The 24965-nt window shown below is 38.7% G+C and overlaps 2 protein-coding genes and 1 pseudogene across 25 annotated transcripts in view; 2 read left to right on the forward strand and 1 right to left on the reverse strand.

Moving 5' to 3' along the window:
* Window positions 1-10560, reverse strand: Cals (calsyntenin 1). Of its 2 annotated transcripts, none has more exons than XM_020954320.2 (12): window positions 10364-10560; window positions 9715-9850; window positions 9356-9498; window positions 8793-9293; window positions 8153-8260; window positions 6581-7621; window positions 6457-6514; window positions 5152-5727; window positions 4469-4552; window positions 4274-4404; window positions 1491-1614; window positions 1-1431 (listed from the first exon to the last, which is right to left on the reverse strand). In XM_020954320.2, the coding sequence occupies exons 2-12, from the start codon at window positions 9827-9829 to the stop codon at window positions 1364-1366; spliced, it is 2949 nt and encodes a 982-aa protein (XP_020809979.2). In that variant the 5' UTR covers window positions 9830-9850; window positions 10364-10560; the 3' UTR covers window positions 1-1363. The 2 variants fall into 2 exon arrangements, with proteins under 2 accessions (XP_020809979.2, XP_086682505.1); XM_086826379.1 differs by lacking the exon at window positions 10364-10560 and adding an exon at window positions 10222-10337.
* The window catches only part of LOC110185468 (glutamate receptor ionotropic, kainate 2), a 26900-nt gene continuing 11750 nt past the window's right edge, over window positions 9816-24965 (forward strand). For 9 of the 23 annotated variants that reach the window (XR_015270261.1, XM_086826369.1, XM_086826375.1 and 6 more), the window contains exons 1-5: window positions 11292-11463; window positions 11528-11666; window positions 11732-12145; window positions 19573-19739; window positions 23223-23276. Coding sequence is in view for 21 of the 23 variants with exons in the window: in XM_086826357.1 (XP_086682483.1) it covers window positions 11461-11463; window positions 11528-11666; window positions 11732-12145; window positions 19573-19739; window positions 23223-23276 (777 nt within the window). In the remaining 2 variants the exon portion in view is untranslated. Of the gene's footprint in view, window positions 9888-11291; window positions 11464-11527; window positions 11667-11731; window positions 12146-19572; window positions 19740-23222; window positions 23277-24965 lie in introns of those variants that run through there. The other 14 variants (XR_015270260.1, XM_086826356.1, XM_086826362.1 and 11 more) reach the window with 4 other exon arrangements.
* On the forward strand, window positions 14686-15779 carry LOC147644535 (uncharacterized; annotated as a pseudogene).

A 24965-nucleotide genomic window follows, 5' to 3' on the forward strand; every position in this document is an offset into this window, starting at 1 on the left:
TTTTTGAAACACCAAAATCAATTTTTTTATTTAACCAATAACAATTTACAAAATAACAACTCGAATTTCAGTATCTTTTGAGACGTAAAGGGGGGGTCTCTTAAATAATATATATGTATATATATAAGGAATAAATATATAGAAAAATGGGATCAATCATTTTTAAGTGCTACAAAATTAATTTCACTATTAATTTAAATTAAAATAAAAAAGAATTAAAGCTACATTTCGAAATAAAGTTTTTGCATACCCTTGCAGTGTTACGAAAACCCTAGTTGGCTTGATTTTTCCGATAAGGGAAATTTCAAATTCCACTGGCACATTTTTACATTCCTTATAGCCAAACCTTATAATCTTTCATGTAAATATGTATGTATGTATGTACATACATAAACACATCTCTTCTACTACAATGATATACAAATTGAGGTGCCATAAAATAAGATATATAATTATTATTACTTTATTAAAAATTATAATATTATTATAAAGAAATGTATTCCGTTTTTAAATAAGAAATGTAACTTACTGTTTAGTTTACAAAAGCAAAGCAACAAAAAACTTTATTTTTACACATTATTTCGATATGTTGTCTTAATCTATGTTTTTAAATTTATATAAAATTATAAATGGGAAATCAAAAACTACAGCTTCTTTTCTTTTTAATCTTCATTGACTTTGGGCTCTTCTCGATTCCATTTCGAAATATATATTTTTTTAATAATTAAATATTAAGCTTAAATTATTGGGACGGAGAAACCTCCTTCTATGCAATAAAGCGGTAGAATGCAGTAGTGAGTTTTTTATTATTCGTCGAACATGTTCAGACACGTTCTTGCATATGAGAGAGAAAAAAAATGAATCAAGGTCTTACGCACGTAGTAAATCATTTTGTGTTCCTACGCTTTTTTATTATCCATCTAGCGATTTCCGGTTATTCATACATATATAATAGTAATTGTACTATACCTTAGCTATTACTTTGTGTGTGCGTTGCACTAAGTATGACCATGTAACTATGTCAATACAGATAAACTATATCTCGCCACACTGTTTATCCTAGTAGGCCCTGTCACAGTTTTATGATGAACATAAATGGCGCAATTACCGCACTGACTTAGTTTTTACAATCCATACATAATTGCAAACCTTAAGCATACATAACTATATAAATGCGCTTCTTTACAATTTATATTGTATATGTATGTTTCTATGTGTTTGCATGGATAACTGATTTTATTTTATGTTGTTGTTGCGGAATAACCTGTTAAATTAGTAGATGTGATATATATATTTTTAAAATTACATTTACATATATTTTTGTAAGTTTCCGTTTGTGTGTGAGAAAAGATTTCGAGACAATTTACTGCTGAAAAATATTGGTATTATCCCATTCAAGTTGATTGATGTGAGCAAAACCATCCTTTAAAGCTAGCAAGTAAAGGAAATTATATAATATGTTATGTTATAAGTTCATATTAACTACTCACTTTCTTCATCGTCCGAGTCGGAATTTTCAGACTCTGAACTATCCTCACATCCAGCATCGGTTTGCATTGGATTTATGGTTATAGTTAACGCCGAGTCATCCCAAATTAATCCATCATCCACAATCTATGAATGAGTAGTAGTTTTTAATAAAGAATTAACTTTACTTTTTTAATTTTCTGTTGATATTCTAGGCAGTACATTTTAACGTTTGAAATGTATTATAATGGCACAGGACGACAAGAAACATATGTATACAGTCTTAAAGCTACTGATACTTAAAGATTTTTATCTGTATATTGCTAATTCGAAATTTAAATACAATTAACGATCGTTCCTATGGCATTTATATGATACATTCATTTGATTGAACTTAAAAGCGAAATTCTGAAACAATGAAGCACTGCCATATCTCAGAGTAGATATAAATATGTGGAGAACTGGCAAAATTATAATTTTTTTATAAAAATTTTTCCGATCGTTCCTACTACCCATATATCACTAACTTCTGCACTCCGAAGTCTGTATACCCTTGCAGATTGTAATTCTTTTATTAATAATAAAAATATAAAAAAAAATTATTAAGTTATAAAAGTTATAAGTTAAAAAAGTTATTAATTTCTCGATTGTTTCTTATGTTAGCTATACATATAACACAGTAGTTCGATTTTCATAAAATTTAAAACCAAATTTTAGAATAATACAGAATAATACTGCTGATCAAGAATATATATAATACTTTATATGGTCGGAGAAGACTCCTTCACTGCGTTGAAAAATGTCTGACTGAAATTATAATACGCTGCAAGGGTATAATGAAGGTTTATTAAAATTTATTTAAAGTCAAAGGTAAAATAATTTAATTAAGTTTAGTTATTATGGCTTAATGTAAGTAAAATTCAATGCTGAAATTAAAGTAAAACAAGAAAGGAAGCTAAATTCGGCGTGCCGGAGTTTATATACCCTTGCAGAAATGACTTTGATCACTAGGAATTCATACAATATAAATTATACATGTATATTCATGTAAAAAAAAATTAAATAATGCCTGTTTTCATTTCATTCACCTATACATATTAAATTTACAGTTTGACTTTCACATTTTTTCATTGTCCTCTATATCTAACGATCGTTCCTAAGGCCGTTGCGTCGTCCGTTTCTTATAAAATTAAAACCGAAATTCTAGAATAATATAAAAAGGGCTATATCCCAAATTTTATAAAAAACCTGTTGAAAACTATTATGTTATAAATTTTATTTGATTAATTTCTCGATCGTTCCAATGGAAGCAATGTTATATAGTGAACAGATTTTTTTAATTTTAAATTAAAATTTTAATATATAATAGCTATATCTTAAATTTAATATAAAAAAAAACGGTTGAAAACTGAATAAGTTTTTTTTAATGGTATTAATTTTTCGATCGTTTCTTTGGCAGCTATACGATATAGTAGTCCGATTTTTATTAGATTTTTAGCAAAATTGTAGAATAATATAATATGGATATACCTCAAATTCAATGAAAATCTGTTGAAGGTTTTAAAAATCCGAATTTCTTTCTAAACATTTTCCAAATGTTCCTAAGGCAGTTATATAATATAACATAGTCGTCCGATCTGGCTTAAGTTTTATTCAGATAGCTTAAAAACTGAGAGACTGGTTTGCGTAGAAACGGACAGATAAACATGGATAGATCGACTCGGTTATTGATGCAGATCAATAATGTAAATATATCAGAGGTGACTCCTTCACTGCGTTGCAAACTTCTGACTGAAATTATAATACCCTGCAAGGGTAGAAAACATTGCAAATGAAGTCAACAACATATTCATTATCAATTTGTTCAAGTTCAAAAAGTTCAAAAACGTGATTACGTGAATAGCTTGACAAAAACAGTTGCTAGACGCGTTGCAACTCTCTATGAAAGCGGAATCCTTTTACGGGAATAAAAATAAAACGATTTTTTTAAATCCTTAATCCGCTGCAAATCAATGGAACCACATAACAAATCACTCAACAGCTCTAAATGCAAACTGAAGACATCTTCACAAGTCACTCCTCTGTTAGCCACTTTCGTACATATATGCTTAAAGATACGACTAGAACCTAAACTTTCGTTCTCCGATCATATTTCTTGCATGGTTAACAAAGCCACAGGCGTTCGGGGATTTATTAAAAGGTTGTCGAAGGAATTGGATTCTCCTTATGTAACTAAGACTCTTTTCTCTTCATTAGTTCACCCTTTGTTGAAGTATGGTTCTTGTGTTTGGAGTCCTCGCATTGAGGCTTTACCTGGGATGCTGACTTAAGATTGCCGTCTTACCCTAGTAGACTTCTTCTAATTAATTGCCCTTCCTAGCTAACCGTAACACAAACATATTTTCGGGAACGTGGAGAACCTCAATTCCCATTTTCTAGTAGTACGTCATTGTAGGAGAGAGTTTGAACTATAACTTTTTTTGAATTGGCGTCTAGTTTTCAAAGATTTGTGCCTCGATTGTCTCAGTTTCTGAACCGATATATTTACAATTTTTGAGAAAAACTGAATTGATAATTTGGGAAATTTTACCACTATTCTTATAAATGTACTTGATATTGGAACAATTGGCTGCAGTAGAATCAGGTAGTCATTTTCGGCACTATTTTCATTCAAAAGTCAGGTGCTTGATGCAACAACAGTTGAACAGAGCACAGTCGCAGAAAAATGTGTGAATTCAGCAATAATTTTAATCTTGTTCTGATAGAGTTCTCAAGCTATTTATAGCAGTGTTTGTAGAATACTTACTTTCGGACTTGGCTGGTGACGATCAGTGTATTTTTGATTATTTTTCAAGCGAGCGATCGAAACTCCACACAAAAGTACGGCCAAAAAGACACTAACAAGTACTATAAGCATCGTAAGATGAGAGCCTTCAGCTGAAAGAATACAACAAATATAAACCTTGGAAAAATATGTATTTAAAGACTAGATCAACATTACCTCTATGTACGAAGGAGTGAACATGAGATTTCGGTTCTTGGACGTCGTTCGTATGTAATAGGGAATATGAATAGACCTTGGAATCTGAAGACAATAAAATATAAATAAAAAAAGTAGAGATAACGTATTTGAGGGCAATTTTAGGCGAAAAAAGTTTCATACACAGAAAATATGTTTACAGGTAAGTGCCACCAATTTTGCAGTAAAGTGCCCCTAAGGTACAATTCGTAACGTATTATTTATCTGCTCTACAGTAGAGGCCATCACTCTTCTGCAATAAATAAAAAAACTTAAAAAAAAGGATAATCTACTCAATTATTTATTACAGAAGGATGCCATACGGTATGCCAACTGTCAAATTATTTCAATGTTAAGTTTGTTTCTTACTAAACAAACAAAAAAAAAAAATAATAAGGAAAAGCAAAATGTTTACAGTATTTTTTACTCTTGTAATCTTATGTTGGATCTAAAAGTTGGGCTGCAACCTTCACTCAATGTCAGGGATTGGTTGATTCAAATCATAAGTATTTTTTCTGTGTATAGAAGTACGACTTTTGAATCGATATCTTTAAAATTGTTGTGTAAAGTAACATTTTCCATAGAATTCCAACTTAGGTGTCGTGAAAAAGAGATAAATAATAATGGCTCATTTATATAGGTTACCCTCCATGCTTAAAACCCACCTGTCTGTTGGTTATTGTCACTGTCACTGTTCAGACCACTATTAGGGTGGTAAGAGCTTTCAATGTTGTTATTACCACCAGTATTCTGGTTAGTTAAAGGTGAAGAAGATGATTGCAGACTGGACGTTGATCTAAACAGTGTTTGTTTTGGATGCAATACAGTAAGTGTTAGTGTATATTCCGCGCGTTTAAACTGTGAACTAAGCTGGACACATGAGAGCTTAAATACTCGGTTCAGATAGTAAGCCGGCTTTTTATTACTATAAACGAGGGATCGTAGCACGTTTAAGTAGCTGTGAATAGTGTCCTTGCCCAGCATTTCAACTCCATCTTTATTGATGTTCGTTTTAATGTCCATTGTTGAGGATAGCGACTCATCACCATCAATTTGTATATCTTCATGATCCGGATTCAGGGATGGAAATACCACCACGCTACACGAGTCCAAATTTTGTTTTAGATTTGGTCCATTTTCCATTTTTTCGCTCTTTCTGAGCAGTGATTCGATATAGATTTTGTCCAAAATGTGTACTCCCAGCTTTATTTCTTGATAGGATACCAATTTATTCGATGTTCCTATAAAGAAATATTGGCATTACGATTGTATTAAAACAAATGTAGAGCTTCTACGCAGTAGTGAGGGCGTGAAAATATCGATACAATTTCCATCGGTGTTTCCCTTTTATACCCTTGCACGGTATTATAGTTTTAGTCAGAAGTTTGCAACGCACTGAATAAGAAGTTTCTTGATCAGCATAAACAGTCGAGTCGATCTAGCCTTGGCCGTCCGTCTGTCCGTTTCTACGCCAACTAGTCTCTCAGTTGTAAAGCTATCCAAATGAAACTTTGCAAAGAGTATACATATGTATATGTACATTATAAGTTGGACGAAAATATCGCATATCGGCCATAGACGCGATCGTACAATTTTAAAAACAAAAATTATAACTTTTTTAGTTTTCAACAAAATTTGCATCCATTTTAAATTATAGGCCTTTTGAATTATTTAAGAACTTTGAATTTTATGAAAATATATCTTATAGTTGCCGTAGAAACTGTAGTTAAATGTACATAGATAAAAATGCAAAACTGTTAATGTAAAACTGTAACTTTTAAACGCTAAAGTAATGAAAAAAAAGCAATACTTTATTTAAACACAAATATATATATATTCTATTACATTATTATTGAATTGCAATCTGCAAGGGTATAAAAATTTCGGCGTGCCGAAGTAAGCTTCCTTTCTCATTTTAATTAACGTTAAACATTAATAGTATATATATACATGTATATATTTTCACTTACCAGATATTATTATTTTGGTTGAATCCACTGCTGGGTCTTGATCGGATGAGCTATCCAGCTATATGAATTAAAATTAAGTTTATTTATTTTAAATTTCTTGACTAAGAGAACATCATTTTTTTACCGATAAGGATGAGGAGCCAACATCGATATCTAGACCAACTGGAGTTGTGGGTTTATTGACCATTATATACGTCTCGATTGGCGGCAAGCGAAGCGAATAACTTTGATTATTACAAGTCAAATCCGTGCGAACTTCAATATTACGGCGTCCTATGGTTGGGTTCTTTTTTATGTTAATATATTGAATTTTACGCATTATTTGCTCAATTTCATGTTTTGTTTTGGCCTCAATGGATATTTCGTTCATTTGACCGTTGGCCTGGATGGCATTTTCATTATTTTCTTTGGGTGATAGCAAATGTTCCGCACAAAGAGTTCCACATTTGATATCATCAGGTGTTAGAAAACCATCGAGAGTTACCTTCACCTCGGAAATGTCACCATTGAAGCCATGTTTTAAGCGGTTCTCTAAACTCTGATAACAAGCACCGATGGCCAATGAGGTGTTCACACCATGGGCGGCATGCAATGGCCAGTCGTCGATTACCTCCGGATTACTGTGACGGTCCTCAACGGAATTCTCAAATCGTACGCCATCGATGAACAGTTCCACTTTCGATAAATCTTCGACATTTACCACATAATGATGCCATTCGTTGTCACAAACTTCTGGAATTTTCCATCTCCACTCCGCTGGGCTAAAGATATTCAGATCGCCTTCGTTAAAGTTTTTCCGTAATAATAGAATTAATCGACAGTTGCGAACAAATAGTGCCATATGATGACGATTCATTTTGTGGTCATCGGCACTGCACAAAATATGTTCCTTAACATGCTTATTTTCTGAATTTGACCCCTGTATATTGTGATGTCGAAATACTGTCAATATACTAAACGGATGCGTCGAAAAGTCATAATGATCGATAACTGTGTCAGGTATCACTACCCCAGTGGAGCCATCGAAATGAAATATGGGTTCTACACCTTCGTCATAGTTCAAAACCTTTGTCCATTCGGCATTACGCGGCAAGAGGTCCTTCATTATCTGTCGCGAAGTGCAATTTGAGATGTCGCGATCGCATCCAAATGAGATGTGTTTGGTCTGGAAATAAATTTAAGTCGTTAAAAAGACATTTTAAATGAACCCAAAAAAACAGTCCAGAACGGATTCAATAAAAAAAAGGGGAGGGCCAACTTCGCCTTGCCGATCTTTAACAACACCTTTTCCCTTTTTAAGTACATTGTGTAAAATTATTCACCTCACTTATTAATTTCCAATTGTTTCTAAGAGAGCCCAAATTATGGTGCTCCGATTAGGCCCGTTTTGCCATAAATACTATTACAAATATATCATATATCTTAAATTTAAACTTAAAACCTAGAAATATCTACAAAGGTGCAGAAATTGTACATATAAATTGTTTATATATCCCTTTTTAATTTTTGCCAATCTAAAGCTATTTTTAATAATTCGATTCCGAAGTGTAAGTGTTAAAAAGCGTTCTATTTGTTTCAGTAAATTTAAATTCTGAAATCAAGTCGACCTATTCTTTTCATTATGTCTGATCTCAGCTGTCTTTTTAATCGAAAATACCTAAATTTCAAAATAAAATAAATAATATAAAATACTTACCTTCAGAGCTATCGATGCACGAATATTCAAGTCCTGATGGCTGCACGCAGCATCACACAAGTCCAGGCGAGCATTTGGAAATAATTGAAGACTTTCAGTGCTCCCTGACTGTAATTAATAAAAGGTATCAATTGTTAGAAAACCAATTAAAGTTATCATAAATTTAATAATATTAAAATACAATTAATAACAAGAAGGAAACCGTGCAGATTGTCTTCTTTATATTCTCATTAGTATATACAGATGTAGGACTATACTACATGTATCGGAGGACTATATCAAAAAGGTGCCATAGGAACGATTAGAAAACTTTTAGAAAAAAATTATAACTTTGGTAGATTTCATGTTTCCATTTACTGCGAGATATGGCAATTTATTTATTTTTTTTTTTTTTAGTTTTCCGATCGTCCCTGTGGCAACTATATGATAACTCGTCGGATCTGGCTCGTTACGACTTCAATACTAATGAACATATAAAGAATAGCAACAACAATAAGTCTTTTGATAAATTACTGATGAATGGTACAGCAGGGTAATAACAGCTGCCAAGTGTTTTTGGTACATGAAGTTCAGCTTGCCAAACTAGTTTCCTTTTCCTTTCTTGTTTTCATGAAAGGTTAATGTATGCATGCATATGTACCGTATAATCGATGCGTTCCGGCATTCCCAAGAACTTTGCCTCGCACACACGACGCACTTTAATGCTGACCATAATTGCCGCAGACTCCTTCATCGCACAATCATAGGCCACAACCGACAATATGTGATTATGCGATGCTCGATGGGATAGCGGTTCAGTGTTTTTGATCGATCCCTCGTTATCGATCGCGAATGGTTCATCGTTGTTCAGTATTTCATACTTGCAAACGTCGCCAAAAAGTGGAGTGCAATCCTTGTCTGTTGCCTCGACCCTCAAGATTTCATTGTAGAGACGTCCCTCGTCCACTTCCGTTACGTAAGAGGGCTCTAGGAAGGTCGGAGCATACTCATTAATATCAATAACAGTGATATGAACATTCGCCGTGTTCGAAGGCGTTCCATCGCAATATATCGCAACGATTTCAAAATGATAACTTTTACGCTTTTCACAATTTAATGTGCGGCGCGCCTTTAAAATACCCAAGTTATTAACCAATTCAATCTACAAAAAATGTACATTAATAATATGAATTGATGTAATAGTATATAGAGATTTAATCTTACTTCAAATGGTATCTCATGATATGGTTTCTTAATAATGTGAAAGTTGCATATCTTTTCTTCGTCAACTTTGATCAATGGCGTTATTTCCACAAAGGTCTCATTTTCACGAATTAAGCCATGATACGATTCCTCTAATATGATTTCTGTAATGATTAAAATAAAGTATATGTGAGAACTATATCCTTGGGTTTCGAGCTGTGACAAAAGAATGCCCCTATTATTGCCTTTAAAATGGGGCCATGGTTTTGTGACATATCGCTTTTTACGATTTCAGAGATCTGTCATGTAAGGCAATACAATGTTCAATAATATAGTTACTAAACATTACTATAATTAAGAAGTTAAATTATCCATCATACCTCTCTGTGTTAAATATTCATCCTCATTTTCACTGGAAGTCACAGCTGCAGCCGTGAATATTGCAGATAATATTACTGCAAGGAATATGTAGCCCAAGTGGTTGTGTTTTGCCATGGTTATAAATAGAGTTTGTATCTGGAAACACAAGGAGCAAACTTATATTGAATTCAATGTGCGTCAATAAAAAACAAACTAGATTTATACATTTATATATTGTAAATAAAAAACAAATTACCGCATTTAAAGATTGGTAAGGCTTGAAAAAAATCACCTTAATTATAAGACCAATCCTCAGAACTCAAGAACTATGCATATACATCTGGATGTACATTTGTATAAATGCATTCAAATAGCTGGACATGGATATATGTATGTATATACACATATGTATCTAAGCATGTGTGCATGTGTTTGTATCCATCAGATACACATATTTTGTCAAAGATTTCTTCTTAGTGTTCCGTATTTATTTTTCTAAACAATTACGATATTACAATGATTCCTACCAGTTTTATGGTTCTAGTATAGTTATTATTCTTTCATTTGAATTATTAGAAATTCACTTTTTACCAACAGTAACTTTACAGATCTGAGCTAATGTTTTCTCTACAAAACGATGACTGAAAAATCAATAATACACTTTCTTACATGTTTTTTTTCAGGATAATTATTCGTATTGCGTATTGTGAAACGCTGAAAATGATAACGTAAGCTCAAAGTTTAAAATTTAGATTTGATCAATATCCTGGTAATGTTTATCCGACATTTTTGTAAGATATATATACTTTTGGCTTTGACAAAAAAAAAAGTTCTTGAAATTGACTAAAAAATACCAACAAAATCCCAGGGCTGCACACAAACAGTTTCAAGACTTAAGATGTGTATTTATAGAAAAGATTCGCAGGCTTAAGAAAGAGTCGATTTAAATTATATACATATGTGTAGAAAACTTTTTTTGATAGAAAAAATACATATATGTATATAAACACATTTGGATGCAGCTATCAAAACATACACTTGTCTTCGACCGCTTACTGGCATTCATACGTATTGCTTCAGAAAACTATTTCAGGAACACAATTAAAATATTTTTTTTTTATTTACATATTTTTCATTTACAAATCAATGGCACTGAATTCTGGCGCTCGAGAAGCGATCAAAAAAACATACCGCGATCCCGATGTGGAACGTATAGAAGAAATGTATCAATTATTGCAAAACTTCCCACTTAAAAAGTATATATTAGGGACTAGAGATCGAATATCGATATATATGACGATATCTCTGTATATGTCCTATAAATAAATATTTTGTTTGTTATATTAAACTGTGCCAAAACTCGGTTTTAATATTTTTTAAATACAGTAAGAATAGTAAATACTAAGCATAATTAAAAAACAAATTGGGAATAATTTTTTATATAATCAAAAATACATATTTTTTTTTATCATTAACCGAATTAAGAATTGCAAAATTCTGTTTTATATGAGGTTATTAAAGCAAATTCGGAACCGAATCCCGCAACACTAAATTACATTCTTGAGGCTTCTTTGAAGCTTAAAGCTTTCTCTTTTAGGGTTGAAAATTCAGACTTCAAGATTTGGTGGTGGTTGCACTTGTTTACATGTAATAAATATTAAGTTAATGGAAATTGTGGCTAAGAAATATTTTTAAATACATATTTCTCAATGTAATATAAAAAGAAATAAATATATATATACATATATGTATATATTGATTGAATAATGGTAATTATAATTTTTACAAGCTAATAGATTTTCATATTTGTACATAATGCCTGTCCTTTTAAAGATACGACAAACACGGGATACCATAATAATAGGGGAAATTCAAAGATTCGACTGCAAAGCCATTAGAATATGTTGTCTTTGCATAATTTTATCATCAATATTGGTAATTTCGAATGCGTTGCCGCCTGTAATTCGTGTTGGTAAGTTTTCTAACTAATAAATTAAATAAAGACTATATTATACATTCATAAGTTCTGTTCGATAGGTGCAATTTTTACCGAAAATGAACGTGAAAGCAGCATCGAATCGGCCTTCAAATACGCCATATATCGCATCAACAAGGAGAAAGCCTTGCTTCCTAAAACACAGCTTGTTTATGATATTGAATATGTGCCACGCGATGATTCGTTTCGAACAACGAAGAAAGTCTGCCGACAATTGGAGGCTGGAGTTCAAGCCATATTTGGACCAACAGATCCCCTACTTGCCGGTCACGTACAGTCTATATGCGAGGCTTATGATATACCCCATGTCGAAGTTCGAATTGATCTGGAGTATAGTTCAAAAGAATTCTCAGTCAATTTATATCCAGCACACAGTCTTCTTACTCTTGCATATAGGGATTTAATGGTCTATCTAAACTGGACAAAAGTGGCGATTATATATGAAGAAGATTATGGTAAGTTGCGAAAAGAATAATAGTACCACCGAATCACATTTGACTCTTGGTAAAAGAGTGTCTTGAAAATGTACATGTTTATCGAATTCCCTATACTGCAGAAAAAGTGTGAAGGTTCAGTAGTGAATCTAAATCTCTGAATCAGACAACTATTCGGTCGGCTATAGCTTCATTGCTGGAAGGCGGTCGAACAGCAAATCGTGTATTGAATCTGCCTTCCAATCTGCTCTCCAGTTAATGCTTCGAATGGATTGATATAGTTTCCGGCTACTTTTTGCGAATTCACGTAATCGAAAGAGGAATTTATCAAGAAAGTGTACATGTTTTTTAACATGCTGCTGTCTGACTCATCCTAAGTTTTGCAATGATACGCAGTTATCCGTCATAAAACTAATCAACAATGTAATTCCATCAACGTTTATTAAGTGCAAATTCAAATAATTACTAATGGTTTTCCATTTAAATTTAAGCAGATTCAGTTCCCTGTTCGGTTGGCTTTTGCGATGACAATCATTAAATCGCTAGGTGAAAATTAGGTTAAAACCGGACCAATTAAATTCAGAAATAAAATTATTTAGCCGTTTAAAGTCCGTCTTGCGAAAACAGAAGAATTTTTCCAAGTCAGTCTCATTGTCGAGAATCACATCGAAAGTAGGATGATAGGAATCTTCAGGTTGCGTCAGCGGCATTTCCTTAGCTAAACTAACGCTCGCCGGATCTGCGACAAAACAAAGATCAAGCATGCGCTTTCAGGAATTGCGTACATGGTTTACTTGAGACCGCGAAATGTCGAACAAGCCAGCAATATAACCATGTTGTGCAGAAGTTAGGAAGTATTAGTTGAATTATTTAAGGACCAAACAGACGCAGGGATATTAAATCTCTCCTATCCGAGAGGCTATTGGAAAACATCGGAATGGTTCCAGTAAATTTGAAGTTTTGACAATGGAGGAATGTAGGAACAGGTAAAAAAATGATTCTAACATTGATAGAGGAATTCAACGAAGATGATCATTTTTGACGTGAGTGTGGAGTCAACAGCCCATACCGACATACCGTGAACACAGCAGAAAAAATGTCGGAGAATCTCCGGCTTTAAGCAGGTTTCTGCGAACACAATATCTTGAAAAGCAAAGGAAAGACTATCAGAATAGAAGTTAGGCAGGTTGGTACGTTTTTTAATAGGAAATGGATAGAGATTTGGTTAGTTTTTTGACGAAGTATAAGGCACAGTGCTCAGATCTAGCCTGGGAAGAATTATTACTACATGCCGCTTTTTTCAGCTTCGAACTCCTTGAAAACAACATACTCTGTCCAGAATTTGGTGGATCATATTTTGTCGAAGAGTTCGTTATGGAGATTAGTTTTAAAAAATTAAATGTCTAGGGACATTTAATTGGATATCATAGGTTTAGTTAGGTTAAACCGGAAGGCCCTTGTGGGTGCCACGCATAGGCCAATAAGGGCCTAAATTGTCCTGATGTTGTTTGTATGGAGCAGAAGATTTAACGCGGATTCGAAGTCCTTGAAGATCAAGGTGTTTTTGGTGAAGCAAATTAATTTACAGGGTGTTCTCTGGGAGGCATCTTCTAGTGATACCAGTAATGTGGCACCTAGGGACCCTCTTCTTCCTTTTCCATGTTCGTTGGTGTCGGTGCTGCCTAGCTTGACTGCATGGACCGCAGCCTGGTTGTGTCCCGTGGGAATTCCCACTAGCGTTCTGTCGCTCCGTGCTCTTTGCACATGATCTTAAATATTTAAGCCCGTCTATCTTTTCCTGGAGCAGGTCGTGCAGGTCCCCCTCGATCTCCCCCGGGCATGACCTGCTCTGGCATGACCTGCTTTTTTGTCGCTGTTGGCTACCCAGTCGGCCGAAAGGGGGCTGTAACGGGCCATTGGTGTGGGTGATGATCGATTGTCATCCTGGCTGGTAAACAAACGCAGCAGCGTCTCCTCGCCCTGCGGACCTTCCCACTGCATGGGTCTGAGGGACTCCAGGAGCCTCTCAAGGGACGGGGATGGAGAGCGTCCCGAACCCGCGCGAGAATGGGGCGGCCGTGCGTTCGATGGGGGCCAGGGCAGGCGGTCCTACGGCCAAGCCCGGTGTTGGCTCTTCCTCCTCCAGCAAGGCCTGCACCATCTCCTCATAGGTGAGGCGCTCGCGCAAATCAGGGCTAATTGGCGGCGAAGGGGTGCTGGCTCCAGTGCTGGTTGGTGCTGGGGATGGCGTGGCGAGTGCTGCCACTGATGCAGGGACAGTCTGTCCTACGGCTGGTGCTGGCTCAGTATGTCCTGCTGCTGGTGATGGGTGCCGGTTTGGGGTCGTCCTGGTGTTGACTCGGGGTGCCCCGATGGCCATCAGAGGCGGTGGCGATTACTTAGTTAACTTACGCATATATGTAGATATGTAATAAGATCTTTTAACGAAGCTTAAACGCGAGCCACTTTTGTTTATAATTTTTGGTACAACACAGTTTTGTTTTCCACTGCGTAATATGAACGAAATCAGCGGCCGGCTATGTGCACTCAGGTAGTTGTGTATGAATATATATCTGCTTATCAGGGACGGGGCGAAGCGTTCAAACGAGGGAAAGAAGGCTAAGACACAGTATAAAGCTGCCCTTCGAATCCAGTGCCGGCTCCGGACAAAAGTTGCCCAATCCGAAAGGGAGAAGGTAAAGCTCAACTGGACCGAACAAAGGATCGAAGAGAGCAGGCTGCACTTCTCTAAGCTTCCTAACATGGCATCAACGGCCGGTTTCGCCAACAAGGTGGAGAAGATGCTTGCCACCAAACGGCAACGCTCCGCCGAGAGTGGCATAAAGGACACTCCGGCGAGCAAGCGGCAACGCGTGCCCAAATAAGCAGGCTCCCCTTGAAGGCAAAAAACCAAAAAGAAAAGAAAATCGTGAAAGCCAGTAAGGTGACCAAACGACACTTGATCGTGGCACTCATTGGCAGGAGTGATGAGAATGGCAAGATGTCCAAAGCGCGGTGGAAGACAGTGCATGCGCGGCTCGTTGAGTCTTTGGTCACACGGATGGAGGGGTGGCTAAATGGGATCAAAATCCTAATGTGTATAGATGCCCCGACGAAAAAATGGCTGACGCAATGTTCGGCCAGATGGAACCGTTGTGGGACGGGGCCAGGCTGGAGTTGGTGGACAGGGAACTAATCCCATCCATCCCAAAAGCGAAGGTACTCCTCCCAATTGCTATCCAAGGGGACCGAGCGCTGAAGCTACTGCAGCGTCAGAATCCCGACATCCCAACCGCAGACTGAAAGATACTGCACATCACGAGCCCCTTATCCAAAGAGGGGGGGGGGGGGGGCAATGCGCAGTCCTCCAGATTAATAAGGAGGCAGAGGACATCCTGTATCTCAGAAGATGGCGTTGGGCATGGGTAGCGTATATCTACGCCTCAAAAAGCACCATCTCGGGGATAGGGATGACCACACCCTGAAGGCAGGCGAGGTGGGGAAAGACCTAGGTCCGGAAACCATTGTCGACGCCACCCAGGAACTGACGCTGTATGAGTCCGAAGAGGAGGAAGACGGTGACCTGACGATAGTAGTCAGCCCGTCGAGTGGATTTGAGCCCGGTACCCATGTCCCTGCAGTTCAATCTCCATAAGAGCAAGGTCGCGTCGGCGGAACTCCTAATTGCCATGGAGCAAGGGTCAGCCGATGAAGCTCTAGTCCAAGAGCCATGGATTGCCGTCGCCGGACTAAAATCCTCAAACTATAACGCGTTATACACGGTAAGCAGGAACACAACCGCCGTACTCGTACGGAAGGGTGTTCAAGCTAAACTTATGTCTCATTACAGCTCGGACAACCTGACTGTGGTGTTGCTAGAAAGCAAGAAGAAGCGCCTACTGGTACCTTCTGCTACATGGCACACGATAGGCCAGATCCATCGGCAGAACTCAGGAGTCTGGTAGAACCCGGCCCAAACAACCAGCAACAACCAGATCGTGGGTGCAGACGCCAATGCGCACCACGCGTATGGGGAAGGCCCGGCATAGACAGAGGAGAGTCACTTTTAGACTTTATTCTTTCTACCAATTTATATATAGCAAATTACATATATAGGGGGAGGAACACACCTTTGTAGGCCCCACCTCATCCAACGTGTAAGATATAACACGCGTAGCGGGACAAAGTACAATGGTATCGGACTGCAAGGTCCTGGAGAGACCATCCTTTCCAGACCACAGGTACATACAGTTCCAATGCGAATTTGATCACTCTCCAAAACCAACAGTCCTAAGAGACTCTTTCGAAGCAACCCACCATACAGAGACAGTTCAAACGCGACGACGGACGAAAGTGGGCTAACAACTTATGCGCGCGCACTTCCCAGGTTACACAGAGATCACCGATGCTAACGAGCACCAGGTACTAGCAACGAGGGAAGAGCAACGATCTCATATCCTCTAGAAGAATTCACTGGGTTATAGACTCATTAGCGGGGATTAAAGCGCCAGGACTAGATGGAATATTTCCAGCTATGTTGCAGGCGACAAAAGAAGCCATCACTCCATGGCTATACGCAATATACACAGCTTGCTAAGTACGGGCTATATCCCAATCTAATGGAGGACCTCAAGGATTGTCATCCTGCCTAAAACAGGAAAGAGCAGTCACGTCAGTCCTAAGGACTACAGGCCGATAAGCCTCAACTTCTTTCTACTCAAGACACTAGAAAAGGTGCTAGACCTATACATCAGAAGCGATGTGGGCAGATCACTGTAAACCAACCAGCACGCATACACAAAAGGGAAATCAGTGGAGACGGCGCTGCATTCGCTAGAAGCCACCATTGAGAGAGCCCTGCACAACAAGGAATATGCGCTCGGAGTCTTTGTAGGCATATCCGGGGAGCGTCTAGGAGCGACCAACACGCAGCCCGCCATCATGTTTTGGATTGGAAATCTACTAAGTTGCCGAAGGGTATAATCAGATTGGGGCACTGCTTCCATGGTGAAAGGAGCGCACAGTCCTATCGCCCCTCCTATGGAATCTAGTGGTCGACGACCTAATCAAAGTGTTTGAGAGGAAGGCCCCGAAGATAACAGCCTATGCTGACGACATAAGCATGTCCATTGACCCCTAGCTCGATCAAGGAATCAACACTCAGGGAGATATGTGTGTAGACGGACAAGGTAGGACTCAGTATCAATGCGGATAAGATGGTCCTCATTCTCTTCACTAAGAGATACAAGGTACCACTGGCATGGAAACCCAATGTTCTAGAGGGGGTAAAAGAGGCCACCAATGCGTTATATGCATCCAAGAGGATGCTCAGCAGCACATGGGGCCTCTCACCCGCTCTGATGCACTGGGTCTACATATCGGTGGTGCGTCCGATTTTGCTATAGAGGACCTACAAAAAGATTATGGAGAGAACCCAGCTGCAGGCACTGCTCTGCAAATCTGTGGCGCTGAGGTCAACCCCCACCAAAGCTCTAGGGACTATAATAACGCCTAGTAGCGCTAGGAAACATGTCGACACAAGGGTAGGGGCACACCTCAATTGGTCGAACCATGAGCAGTGTATCTGACAACATGACGCCTAGAACTTGCCCTGATGTGAACACATCAACATTCATCGGACCTGAAGGCTGGAAAACGGTTCAGAGCCATGCTCGATAACTCCAAATTTATACTGACGGCTACAAGATTTATAGAGGAGTTGGTGCGAGCATATACTGTACAGACCCCGAGACGAGGCTGTCGTATAAGTTACCAAGCCAATGCAGAATATTCCCGGCGGAAGTCTTCGGCATTAGGAAGGCGGCACAGCTTGCACAGGAAATATTTCGTCAGCGGTCAATTCCAAAATGTACTGGCAATCAGGGTCGCACTAGATATCCTAAGCACGACAACGTCAGTGCGGATCTACTGTGTTCCCAGCCACCAGGCATAGATGGAAACGAAATCGCAGACGAACTTACAAGGGAAGAAGTCGGACTGGCTATCGACAGAAGAGAAAACGTCCCAGTCTCTAAGAACGCTCCAAAGCGAGTTGGAGAGGCAGGCGTACGTACTAGCAAAAGCAGGTAGAAAGAAATCTCCGCAATCTGAAAAACATCTAAAATCATGGCAAAGAGCGCAATGACAAACTCAGCCACTACGTACTGCATCTATCCCGAAAACACTGCAGACTATTAGTGGGAAATCTTACGGGTCACTGCCTGGCTGCCGCGCATGCAGCCAGGCTGAGCATCACCAACAAACGGAGGCTGCAGGAAATGCGATGAATCTGAGGTAACCGAAACCTTGGAGCATCTCATCTGTAAGTGCCCAGCCCTAAAGCAGGCAAGAGTAAAACACCTAGGTGCCCCAGTACTGGCATCACTAGCAGATGCCTCGAAGAGGTTGCCAGGTGAACTACTTTACTTCGCAAAAACTATCGCGATCCTAAAGGACTTTAACACCGCGTAAGATTCTCCAGGTCCATATGAAAAACAACATCCGGATAAATAAGGGCCATACTGGCCTATGATTGGCACCCTCAGGAGGGCCGTCCGGTCCAACCTAACCTCTTCTTAATTCATCCTTTCTGTCCATTTTTGTTCATTGGGGATCTTTAACTTGAAATATGTGAAGGAGCTGAAATTGAGAGCGAGGCGCAAATGGTCGAAAACATCCTGGTTTATTACAATTATTATTCTGGCACGTCGCTCTGGAAATACTACTCCCGAATCTGTAGGTGTTTTTGGAAGTGAAAACTGAATCATTTCTCTTTCAGAAATGGAAATTGGAAATTGGCCGCGCGCCGCTAGTGGCCTGTATTTATATTCTCCGAGCAAAGAGTACAGAGCAATAAGAGAGAGAAAGAAATTGAGCCGCCTAGAGAAAGGCAGAGAAAAATAGGGATACCTCTAGAGATACATAGAGAGAGCTAGACATACCGCAAAACATAAAGACACAAATTCTGGATATATAATGACTTTCCCGTTTACACCGTCTTGGTGAAAAAGCGTCCAGGTTCAAAAGCAATTCTGCAAATGAATTTATTAATTGAATACAAATAAGTCACTTACCTTTTAAGAATATTTAAGAAATAACAAGGCAAAACACTTGAAGTATTCAGTTGCCATTAGAGCTGCTAAAAAATAGGTTTCAACAACGAGACTATCCATTCTTTTTTTTTCGGTAAATAATATTTTTCTTTATCTCACTTTAACAACAACAAATATGAAGTCAGAACATTGGCAGTAGCCGAACATAGGTAGCATTTTCATTGCCTACTTTGTTGTTTCGGAGTTCTCTAAGCTAAACCCATGAGATTTTTTTTTTTTGTATTTCGAACATGACAACATGAGTCGGACAGGAAAGGAATTTTGGTACTAAAATTAATGTAATAGGGCTTGTACCCACACATCCATATATATTCTTTTTAAATTATTTTCTTTTAGGGCTTTTCAATTTGATGCACTCAACAATTGAAACGAAAGCAGAGTTGTATATAAGACAAGCCAGCCCGGATTCGTATCGTCAAGTCCTACGAGGAATCCGACAAAAGGAGATTTACAAAATAATTGTAGATACGAATCCTACACATATAAAAACTTTTTTTCGATCGGTAAGCCACCCAGTTTTATCTATTAAGAAAATTAATAAAAATTTCGTTATAATGAGAGTTAATCTTAAGCAAAAGGTAAGGTTAGGTTAAAGTGGTGAGGCTACCGTGGTAGCCTCCAATTAGAGCTGAGCTCCATTTTGATCCACACCCTCGTAGATCGTAGTCAACGCCTCATCTTCAGTATCAGCCCGAGTCATTCAGGTATTCTAGGATTGCAGTCACTGACTGTCTCCCCACTTCCCGTACTTACCCGAGCTAGTGAGCTCCAAATTGACACGACCTGATTCGGTTGAGCGCTGGGCAGTGACACAGTAAATGCTCTGGTGCTCTCCCGGTTTCTTACAACTTCTGCAGTGTGTGTTGTAGGGTGGGCCCATCTTGCAGGCGTGCAAGATGGCCAGTGCCTAGTGATAGTTGCCGTTATCCTTCTGATGTCTTTTTACTCTTGGAGACCAGATCCCCGGTCCGTCTCCCGTTCTAATTAGTCCAGCATAGCTTCAATCTTCTGTGCTCTGTCTTCGTTGACCATCCCTTGCTGGAAAAAAGTTTAAAATGGTCATGAATTTCCGTCGGGACTGGGTTCTGAAAGACTAGTGTGTCTGTTGTGTTAGAGCTTTCCTCTGACCCTTTCCTGGTCAACTGGTCCGCTGGGAAACGCTGGGAGGTGGAAGGATTCTTCTACCTCCCAGCTTTTGACGAAGATTCCGGCCCCTACATCGCAGCTCATCCTTGAGACATCGGTGTAGTGTGATATCTCATCTGGTTCGGGTACCCTCCCTCTTCTCCATTCTTTCATTGTTGGGTAGATCGTGGTGTAAGTGTTGCCGAATCGCAGTTCGGTTGTCATACAATCGGTTCTTCTGTCATCCGATAGTACATCTCGTCAAGGATCTCTTAAAGTGCCCGGTGTGGTAGTTCTTCCATCTCAGGCTTGCCTTTAGTCGTACCGCACTTTGGGCTGCTGTATTCCTGATGAAATGTTATATTGCAATATTGTTTAGGATGATCTTATTGCACCCGTTGCACCTGCGCATGTCGATCTCTGAATCCTTGCCAGTTTCTGGATGTTGTAAGCCTTGCTCCATATGTAAGTATGGGTCTTACAACCGCCATATTATTGTCTTGGGTTGGATGCCCTAGTTTTTTCCGAAAACCTTCCTAATGGAGTATGCTAGCTTATTTGACTCTTTAGTTGATGTTTTGTTTCCATTACAGCTTCGCATCTAGTGTCACTCCCGGATACTTTGCTGGCGATATACCTTCTATCTACGGTTTATTAAAGTTGGGGATCTTTTTTCTTCTTGTGAAGAGCATGAGCTCTGTTACTCTGTGTTGATGCCCAATCCTCAGGCTTTTGCCAATGCATTGAGTTTGGTAAGTGCCCTTGTCATCAGTTCGTTGAAGACCTCGAGGAAAGTCAGTAGGACTACGTCTACTGCTACGACTACTGTTAAGCGCTTTTATATGTCATTTATGTTTATCAGTCATAGCTGGGAGACAGAACTCCTCCCTGAGGATGGCCTCTCTTCAAAAATCTTGTGGGATGAGTGCCACTCAGTTCGGCTGGTATCCGTTTGCTCGTTAGCATTGCGCCGATCCAGGTTCGGATGCCTTCTACAACACTTATCTTGTTGAGGGAGCTCAGGGTGGAGTCAGTGTTATTGAAGGCCCCCTCTATGTCTTAGAAGGTGGCTAGAGTGTCATTCTTGAAGAGCAGTGCCTTTTCTATGTATCATACCATTCATGTAGTTCGCTCTTTCCTGTTTGCATGATGTGCGTCGGAAAGGCTTTTCTCCGTTTTACTTCTGATGTGGATATCTAGTATCCGTTCCAGTATATTCATGAGGAATGAAGTCAGGCTAATCGGCCTGTAATCCTTTGCTTGGCTTGTCTTCTCTTTTTCCTACTTTGGGTATGAAAACGACTTGTGCTATTTTTATATATGCTTGCAAGATTGCTTGTAGCCACCTACCCATGCATGTTTTTGTTTTTTCCTGCGCCGTCAGGCCTATTTATACGTTTAGGGTTAGTTCGTTCTCTTGCTGGTACCTTGCTCAGCCTAGCTGTGTCTTTTATTCCTTCTATCGATTCGCAATAGCTGCTCCAAGAGTGTTTTTTTACTGCTTTTTTTAAGTTCTTTCTGTATCTCCTTGTACGGTCGCCAATCCTTGGCTTCGTAGCTTGTATTAATGCCCTTCCTAACTATTTTCCTGAGTACGCTTTGTTCTTTGTTCTACCATTGTGGGTATTTCTTCTTTGAGTACGTGAGTCTGCATGACTCCATGTACGCGTTGTTGAAATTGTTACTGAAGTCTTCCACATCCTTGTCGATTTCTTCTAGGGTAGACCGAACCTTGGTCCTTCTGTTTCCCAACTTAGACTGAACAATTTTCCCGTATTTGTCCCGGTCAGTGTAGCGGGCATTGCACATCGTCCAAATGAAGCTTCAAGGAGTGCCGGTTCCTCGTGGGCCATGAGTATGGCTGTCCCATCCGCTGCTACAAACCTGGCCACTGCTAAATTTGAGTTGCTAAGGTTGGGATACAGAAGTGCGTTAAGGTTGTTTTTCATAATCATACCCTCCCTCTGCCGACCTGTCCTGTTGGTGCATATAATTGCGTAGAGTCTTAAGCACCCTTTCCGTGGTTGGGTAGCCCTCTTGGCAATCATGGGTTGCTAATCAACGCACTCCTCCCGGAAGTAACTCAATGACTCGTGGTCGCACTTGATCACTCGGTACCCCCTAACCATGTCTGAGTAGTCAAAAGATGGTGTCGGGCCAGATAGCTCCGAAAAGAAATTTGTCTGTTACGATCTCAGACAGTCTGGTCTCGACCTCTTCCCATTTCGTCTTAGTGGAGTTTGTTGTTGGTTGTGCCATTTGGGGAGTGCTTGCCTGAGCACTGCCCGCCGAACTCGTCAGAGTTATCGTCTCATCATCCGAGCGCAGCAATTTATCTTCGTCGATTTTCGAGATTGAGTGGGGATTTACCTCCCACAAGTGGTTCGAAGCGGATTGGTTGTTTTCTTCACGGGATTCTGCAGTTTCGTACCTTAGTACGTTTCCAGGGGGTACCATGAGGAGGACCTTCTGCAAAGGGACGGTGGTGTCCATCAAATTGAGTTTCACCTGCGAGTCGATTTAATGCATCATGTACCCAAGGAATATACAACAGCAAAGGCGATCCTGTGCTTGTCTTGATCTGATGCACCCTTACCCACCCCATCAAACAAAAACAATTAAAAATTGTATTTGTACTTAAATATTTATTGTTGTACCGGTGTTTCTTCATCTCTAGTTACAATTTATTTAATATTTACACCAGCTCCATTTTTAGCAATTCAAAAGAAAGTTACCAATAATAATGGAAAACCTCGACGAGTTTCTTGGCCATATTTATATAATTTTTTATAAATAGGAAAGGACTAACATTACTTAATATAATACATATAGTATTAAATATACCATGTTTTTTATTACAGATATTGCAACTCCAAATGAATGACCACCGATACCACTATATGTTTACAACCTTTGTAAGTATTGTTGTAACAAATATTTAAGGTTCATAATTAAGACTTTTCATGTTCTTATTAGCCTTTTAGACAGCTGCATTTTTTTTAATTTTTTCTTCGCTTCACCTGCTGTTCACAAAGGGTCTAAGATAGTGACAAACGAATCGCACATGATTGCACACGAATTTGTAGTTCGTTTTCTTTTCACTCATTCGCCAGTCCTACGCTTATTTTGCAAACTCGTCCACTGTCTTGGGGAACTCAGTAAATATGCACTGATTGACTGCTGAGGGTCCCTAGTGTCCCCTGCTCGTCAGTACATTTTTATGGTATTACTTATTCGATATGTATATGTATATGTCCGCTTCTACTCCTTCTCCCATCTCTGAGCCGTTAGTGTATATAAAGGTTGTGTTAAGTGGTTGAGGATGTTCCTGACCCATTTTCCAGAACTCGGATCCCTTGAATAATGTTGTTTAAATATACATAAACGGATTTTTATGCACTACGGGCAGTAGACTCAAGTGGTAGAGTGACACCCAGCATGTGGTTGCTTGTGTTGGGTATTAGAAGGCGCAAGAATAAAATTGGAAAAGAATACGAAAAAACGACTTACCACCGTGCTGCCTGATTTTTGCTTACATTTGTACACAATAGGCTAGGATTAAAGTTTAACTTAGGGTATATGGGGAAAAGTATTTGATGCGTGAACATTGAGCTGACAACAAGTCATCACTTTCCACGTCACCACGGAAAAATAATAAACAAAGGTAATGCTTACTATGGTTCTGCGTTTGGCTAAAAACGGTAAGTTAATTAGAAGGTGTTTTGAGGAGGGCATTAATTTATGCCACCTATTAAGCGAATTGATTTAGCGAGGGGTTTGTTTTGTGTTGGCGTAAAATTAGTTATGTTTTAATTTGTGTGTGCTTGTGTGTGGTTTGGTTACAAAGTTTTTGTGTGTTTTTAGTTTCAACGTAAGTGAGCGAATGAAACGAGAGAATAGATAAACCAAACAGAAGAGCTGCGGCGGAAGAGCTATCATGCCGGCTTATGAGGTGGAAAGCTTCTGCCGCAGCTGATCGCTTGTTTACAAATAATGATTTAAAACATGCTAATATTAAATCTGCTGCTTCTGCTCCCGACAGAAGGAGTCAACTAGAATAGGTCGATAACCTTCGGTATACATATATCCCAGATTAAACTGCGTAGACGAAAAAATCTAAAGTTTTGCATCGATTTGATGCGTTTTCTGTAGACCGTATACTTGGGAAGTGAGTTTGAAAAGATTGACTGTTGTTGATCTGCGCTTAATAAATCCATATTGACATGGAGAAATTAACTGATCTACAAAGGTGCTGCAAATGTGGAGTAAAGACTTTTTCGAAAAGTTTTGGGATGGCTGTTAAAGAATAATAAATTATTTCTTTCAAATAAGGGGAAAGATTTCTAAGGAAAAGGCAAAAAAACAGGATAAGTTACTGGCTTTCATTTAGTATTAACAAAATTTTTAATTTGTTTTGGGTCCTGAGACTACGCGTTTGGCAAAGTTTGACCAAACCGTTTAACCGGTGAGCTTAGACATAGCATACAGCCGAGATTTGTTGTTTTTAAGGCGACTCAACTCTTTAGTAAATCAAGGAGGCTAACACAAGATCGATGGATAGTGAAATGGAACATATCAGTAAAAAATGAATGCATCGCATTGTT

Source organism: Drosophila serrata, unplaced genomic scaffold, assembly GCF_035046125.1.
Source record: "Drosophila serrata isolate PLE 108 unplaced genomic scaffold, ASM3504612v1 contig_160, whole genome shotgun sequence".
NCBI classification, from domain to species: Eukaryota; Metazoa; Arthropoda; class Insecta; order Diptera; family Drosophilidae; genus Drosophila; species Drosophila serrata.

Coding starts and splice junctions, on each gene's coding strand:
- Cals (XM_020954320.2), bottom strand. CDS start 9,829: ATGGCAAAACACAACCACTTGGGCTACATATTCCTTGCAGTAATATTA. Junction 9,499..9,714: donor TGAATATTTAACACAGAGAG/GTATGATGGATA, acceptor TAATCATTACAG/AAATCATATTAGAGGAATCG. Junction 8,261..8,792: donor CGGAACGCATCGATTATACG/GTACATATGCAT, acceptor TATTAATTACAG/TCAGGGAGCACTGAAAGTCT.